The sequence below is a fragment of the Acyrthosiphon pisum genome, chromosome X (assembly GCF_005508785.2).
Source record: "Acyrthosiphon pisum isolate AL4f chromosome X, pea_aphid_22Mar2018_4r6ur, whole genome shotgun sequence".
Classification (NCBI taxonomy): domain Eukaryota; kingdom Metazoa; phylum Arthropoda; class Insecta; order Hemiptera; family Aphididae; genus Acyrthosiphon; species Acyrthosiphon pisum.
Genome location: NC_042493.1, coordinates 45,631,323 through 45,638,363, shown reverse-complemented (window position 1 = coordinate 45,638,363; position 7,041 = coordinate 45,631,323). Strand labels below are relative to the sequence as shown.

The 7,041-nt window shown below is 40.3% G+C and overlaps 1 protein-coding gene across 1 annotated transcript; it reads right to left on the bottom strand.

The window, feature by feature from the left end:
* Window positions 1-5,066: 5,066 nt before the first annotated feature.
* On the bottom strand, window positions 5,067-6,452 carry LOC115033117 (probable serine/threonine-protein kinase DDB_G0267514). The gene has a single exon (XM_029485144.1). The coding sequence runs from the start codon at window positions 6,450-6,452 to the stop codon at window positions 5,067-5,069; it is 1,386 nt and encodes a 461-aa protein (XP_029341004.1).
* Between the last annotated feature and the right edge of the window lie 589 nt (window positions 6,453-7,041).

Genomic DNA, 7,041 nt, shown 5'->3' with positions numbered 1-7,041 from the left:
GAGGGGAATTTACAATAATTTGAGGGAATTTCATCACAGACTGCTCTGCCGACGCACACCGATGGACACGACGGACGAGCCCAGCGGCGGCGACCGACAGCAAGCGACGAACGTCAACGACGGGACACTGCAGATGGTGGGGATCGGGGGACAGGTGTTTATATAATATCGGTCGATTCACTGTATCAGCTGCGCGCGGGTGGATTGATATCGGAAAAAGAATAAAATTATATTAAATGACATGGGGACAATATTATAAGAGAGTCAAAATTCTGTTACCTTACATAACCCCCCCAACAAGTTGTTGAGGTTGTTACCCAAAGTCAGAACTGAGAACCACTTGTTGTAGAAAAGAGGGTACTGAATTTTGAGATGACCATAGACATACAATTTGAGGGGACTTTATTCTTTAAATAGGGACATTATAATAATTTTCAGTTCCACTCAAAGAGAGTAATAATATTTAAATAAGAAATGAATTGAATTGTTGAGGCTTTGACATCATAATGATATCAAATATAATAATAATTTTTAATTTTCAACCATAAGTTAATGATAATAAAGTTGGTTTAGGGAGTATAAATGGTAAGAGTACTAGCATCACAATAATAATATAATAAAAACCTACACATCTGTGTGCACACAGTATATAATAATAATAATAAACCAGCACGTTAGTGCGAACACATTATAATAATAAAAAACCTACCAAATATAATTGCCTGACTAGTCCAGGGAGCGATGATGATACCACTTACCACTATACTCCTAACGGGGAACAATATGATTTTACCTAACAGGGGGGACGGGGAAGAGGGACTCTGAGACAGTCTATGCCTTTAACGGGGTCACGACTGTAACAGGTACGACCACATTATGGGAACTTAATGCAGAAGGGAGAAGACAAAAAAAATAAAAATAAAACTATTGTGTACAGGCAAGGTATCACGGACCTTGCACTGCGTAAGTGATTTTGGACATTTGACTTTACACACATGGCAAGCCATGGTGGGACCTAACATTATTAAGGGGGGGCTATCAAGAAAGTTCCTGCATGTTGTGGTGAAAGAGCGGTCAAGAGGCGAGGTCTGGTGGCTCCTTTACCCCCTTGCGGGAAGTCACCCTCCAGATCATCGAGCCGCGGGACAGTAGTGGTAAGTGTGAGTCGGCGCCACCCCCTAGCAGACACAGAGACCCCTGGGTTTTAAGCCAGTAATATGCGAATGCGTAGGAGGAGACTAACCGAAACACACTAGGCCGACCAAGCCCGGACTCTCACTGGGCCGGGGCGTCACCACAACACCGGTTTTTTTAAAAAGAAGAGTGTCTCAGACTCTTTGCCGGCCAGGGAGCGGTATCAGCCACTTCCTGGACGACGGGGGCCCTACCGAGCTGGGGGGACAACGAATCTAAAAGAAGGTAAATGAGAGACAGAAAAAGGCGGAGTAGTAGAGGGGAAAGGGGGGGGGAGAACGCGGAAAGTTACGAATTGAATGACCCGGGCCTACGAGAGCTTTATGTTCCCAACATTTTTTGGTACCACGCATAAACGTGGAGCAAGGCTCATACCCAGTAGTGGTCCCGTATTAAGCAGGACACACCAGGTTTGACCCCCCATTTAAGCAGGGATGACCGAGAATCATATTCTTTAAACCCAATGTCATAAGTTGTTATTTGAATATTCCATAAATGTTCATATACTCCATGAGCTACTTACCCTTAGAGTAGTGTTGCTATGGTGGATGGTTTATACGGCTTTAAGTGAACAACATTATGGGTACCTCGTGGTGTATCATCATCCGGACCAACTAATTCATAAGCATTTACAGTCTTGATACTTTTAATTTTATAGGGACCATCATACAGGAGGAAAAATTTGGAGATTTTTTTATCAATTTGACTACTTAAACGGTGTGTTTTTACAAGGACGAGATCGTTAATTTTGAAAAGGGGAGCATTAATTGTTTTATCATGACGTTTCTTACGGGCTTCGGATTTTGTTAACTGTATTTCATGTGCTAGTGTTAATTTATGTTTATAATTTGGAGGAAAATCATTATTAGGAAAGTGTATAAATTGTGAAAGGGGGTTGTGTGGGGTATCTCTGAGGAAAAGTTCTGAGGGAGTGTGGGCAGTGGACTCGTGATAGACGTTGTTTAAGGTCCACTCAATATATGGAACATATTGGGGCCAGTTAGAGTGCTTGGAATGACAATAGGTCCTAAACATACGGCCCAACTCTCTCATTACCCTTTCCGCAGGATTGGACTGGGGGTGGTAAATACTAGTATGAGTAACTTGAATTTTGTACTTCTTCAAAGTGGTCTGCCAATGTTGGCTGATGAACTGCCTACCGTGATCAGAAACAATATTTTTAGGAACACCATAGGTAGGGAAGTAATTGGTAGTTAACTTTTTAATACAAATTTTGGCATTGGCCTTTCGGAGGGGATACAATCTGACAAACCGAGTGAAATTATCCATAACAACGAAAATATATGTAAATTGAAACATTCCAGTGGGAAGTGGACCATAAAAATCAACTAGTACCTTATCGAGTGGTTTGGTCGAGAGTATCGGCTGCATAGGACCGGCGGTGCGAATGGTCTTAGGTTTACACCTTTGACACAAATCACACTCCTGTACTACGTGGCGGACCGTCCTACTGAGAGAGGGGAAATAACAGATACTTCGAATAGCTTGGGCCGTTTTGCGGGGACCGATGTGGGCATAATACTCATGGAAGAGTAACACAATTTGTTTGACCAGATGATCAGGGACATAAAGGGACCAATTTTGTGCTTTTTTATATTTGCGGGTGAATAAAACTTGATTTTGTAAGGTGTAATATTGTAGCCAAGATGTTGAAGAATTCCGTTTAATTGTAGAAATGATTTTTTGTATGCGGGGATCTTTAATTTGTTCTTGAGAAATGTTGTTGAAAAAAGGAATGATATCTGGAGGTATTGGAGGTGGTAGAGTGTAATGTAATATTATAGGGGTATCCTTTGGGGTTTGGTCGTCTCGACCGAGAGGGTGTCTAGATAGGGTATCAACAGGATTATCCTTGCCAGGACAGTGATGTATTCGGAGGTCGAACTCCTGTAGAGCAAGTGTCCACCGGGTGAGACGAGAGTTTTTTAATTTACATGAAAGAAGAAAAGTAAGAGCTTTATGATCGGTATATAAATTGATTTGATGGCCTAAAATATAAATCTTGAATTTCTGACAGGCAAATAATATTCCTAATAGCTCCAATTCGGTGACAGTATAGTTGCGTTCGGCATTAATTAGTGACCGGCTTGCGAATGAGAGGGTATTACGTTGACCATGAGGGCCGATCTGGAAAAGCTCTGCACCAAGACCGATGTACGACGCGTCAGTTTGGATACAGAATGGTTCATTAAAGTTAGGATGGGTAAGGGAGATCTGTGTAGCGAAAGCGGTTTTAATTTTTTTGAAATCTATTTTGTTCTGTTCAGTGAAAGTCCAGGGTGTGTCCTTTTGAATTAAATGAGAGAGAGGGTGTAAGAGGGAAGAATGGTTTTGGGAGAATTTGCGATAGAAATTACAGAAACCGAAAAAAGACTGAAGGTCTTTTTTGTTGCGGGGTTCGGGGAAATTTTGTAATGCTTTAATTTTGTCGGGGTCCATAACCGTACCGTGAGAAGAGATGAAATGTCCTAAAAATTTGATTTGTTGTTTGTTAAAATAACACTTTTTAAATTTGAGAGTTAAGCCTGCCTGTGCTACTTTATGGAAAATCCACTCTAAGGTTTCAATGTGATCTTCGAAGGAAGAGGAGGAAATTAAAATGTCGTCCACATACGTGTGTATGTCGTTGGGGTGGGGACAAGGTGTAGAATAATTATTTAGAGCGGCCTCAAGCCCTTTACCAAAAGCAGCATTTGATATATTGAGACCAAAAGGTACAACACAAAATTGATAGGAACGCCCATCATAAAGGAAACTAGTGTATTGCCGAACCGAAAAATCAAGGGGAATTTGCCAATATCCTGAAGAAAAATCGAGGGAGGAGAAAAAAGATTTGTTATTAAATTTTGCAAGAATTTCATCGATGGGTGGGGAAGCGTCTCGTGTGGGTAAGATAATAGTGTTTAACTTTCGGGCATCCAAGCACAAGCGAATAGAGCCGTCGGCTTTAGCAACTGTTACTAGTGGGTTACTATAGGCAGAGTCTGATCTCTCAATAACCCCCCATTGAAGCATCTTGTTGATCTCCCTTTCTACCGCGGGACGACGGGAGAAGGGGACAGGGTATGGTCTAATTTTGTAAGGTTCATGTGGTCTAATGTTGAATTTATAAGAGAAAAATTTGTGAAGGCCAGGTTTATCTTGAAAAATTTGTTGATTTTGTTGAAGAAGGGAAAACATTAAATTTCGTTGAGATTCATTAAGTGGGATATCATTAAGGGCAATATTTTTTTCATTTTCAAACGGGAGAGGTGGCTGTCTTAAACTGGAAAGGGGTTCATACATATTAAGGTGATGATCATTTAAATCTAGACTATTGAGTGAGTTTACAAGGCTACTGGGGTCGTGGTCCGCAATTAGTTTAAAAGGTATTTCATCATTAGTAGTAGAGAGGGAAATTATTTTTTGCTTATAGTCTATGGTCACCTCATTTTCCAACAGCCAGTCTGTCCCAAGAATGAGAGGGGTAGAGAGCAAGGGAACGACTAAAAAGATACCATGGGTTTCATATTGATTGATTGTGAATGTTAAATAAATTTGGGACTTAATTTTGACGGTTTTATTGCTAAGAGCTGTAGTGAGTAATATGCCTGAAAGAGGAAAAATAGGAATTTGATCTTGAGAGGGGTCAGTGGTTAAACTTTGGAAAAACTGTTCTGAGATAGCTGATACTGAAGCACCTGAGTCGAGCAGAGCGGTTTGTTTATTATTAAAAATTTTGACAGTGATTTCCGGACGATAGTTGGGGGGAGGAGTTGATTCATGGTCTCGGCTTAACGGGTGTGTGAGTGTTGAAATTTGAGGACTTTGCGGGCGAGACACAGTACACATCCTCACAGGACTGGTCGGAACTAGTTTCCCGGGGTAGAGGTACTGGGTTCAGGGGCGGACTGTGTCGGATTAGTTTGATTGTACTGAGGGCGGGGATAATTATCATTACGGGGGGTATATCGGTTTTGATTACTGTTAAAATTTGAGTTCTGATTTTGATTTTGAGAGTGGTTTCTGTTTTGATGATTGTGGCCTGAAGAATGGTTATATGAATGTTGATTTTGATTTTGAGAGAGAGGGTTTGATTGATTATTGGTTTGAGTTGAAGAGGAGTGAGATTGTTGGAGGTGAGAGAGTTGCTGTATTAGTTCATTGGTGGTAGTGATTCTGAGACCGCGGAGAGCTACGGATATATTGAAAGAGAAATGAGAAATAAGTTGGTCAACCATCTCTGGTTGGTCTATTGGGGGTCTTAGGAAGCGGGCACGGTTGATCCAGTCCATGGCATGTTTTTGAAGGGAAGAATTGTCTCGGTGAAAATAGGGTCTGTATAGTTCATTGCGAATTGCCCGTTGCTGGTTATTAGACCAAAAATGGCCCCTGAATAGTGACAAGAAATCCTGATATATTGAGGGAGAGGGTAATAAGGTGTTATACCATAAACGAGCATCTCCAATAAAACGTTCTTTAATATAATTAATCTTTACTTGGTCAGGTAGGGGAGTGTGGGTTAAAAAATATTGTTCGGCCTGTTCAAGGAACTCCTCTGGGTGTACCGGTGTTAATTTGCCATCATATTGGGTGAGCTTTGTATAATCGAGTATTATGCCAGAAGTATTGGATAAGGTTACGTTTTCTTGAACAGAGGTGATGCGACTGGGGAGTGAGCTATTATATTTGGGGACAGAAAAACTGGAAATATTAAGTGGGGCAGTAGCTTGAGTTTGACACGGATTAGCATAGGTAGTAGAAGTTAAACAATTACTAAATGAATTATGACGTACGGGCTGTGAATTGGTAGAAACTGTGGGGGGTAGTGAATTGGTAATGGAGTACTGAAATTTATTTTCTAGAGCAGCTAGTCGGGCACTTTGTCCCTCTGTGAGGCTTACGCGGTCGCTTAGTGCTTTGATGGTGTCAGTGAATGATCGTTGGGTAGTGGTAATGCTTTTATGGGACTCCTGGGACCGTTGTTGCCCTGTAGAGATATCGTTCTGGATGGTAATGAGGTCTTTATTGAAAGAGGATTGAAACTGATCGAATTTAACACGAACGTCCGAGTCATTATCATCTATGCGGGCACAGAGTTCGTCCATGCGGGTATCTAGTTCACTGAATTTACGGGAAATAGTTTCCATCTGGGCGTTAAAGGCCTCGTTCATGTTACCGACAAGCTGAGCTAGGGACTCTAGAGAGAGGGGAGAGTCTATTGGGGTGAAATTCTGTTCATCCTCAAGTTCAGCCATTGTCAAATCAAAATCAGTTGCAGGTAGTATGGGAGAGGGGTATTGGAGAGAAGGGTTGTACCTCAGGGGTGGTCGTGTGATGCGTTTACCTGCACTATGCATTAGCAAAGAACTAATTACCAACCTTGGCTAGTACAGTCGGCAGGGCAACTACAATGTTTATATTGAAATGGAAATATATGTCTTAAGACAAAAATAAAAATTAATAGTATATTATAAACGAAACAAAATATTGATCTCCAAGGGAGTCAAAAGAAAAAAAGAAAAAAAATAGGTAATCGAACAAAAATGATTATGGCAATTTGTTTAACTCTGAGGACAGAGATGATTGAATACAGAAAAAAAAAATATATATAATAAGTACAAATTATTTTTTTTTTTTTTTTTTAAATTATCAAGAGATGGATATTAGAAAGGGACAAAACAAAATAATTATAATAACATTGTATGATATTCTGAACAATAAATAAAAAAACAAACTGGTCCAAGTACTATAGTAGTACCATACAGTAGTCAAATTATATATTCAGGATAACAAATTAAAGTTTAGAAGGAAAACCTACAGTATATATAAGAATTAATGTAATTT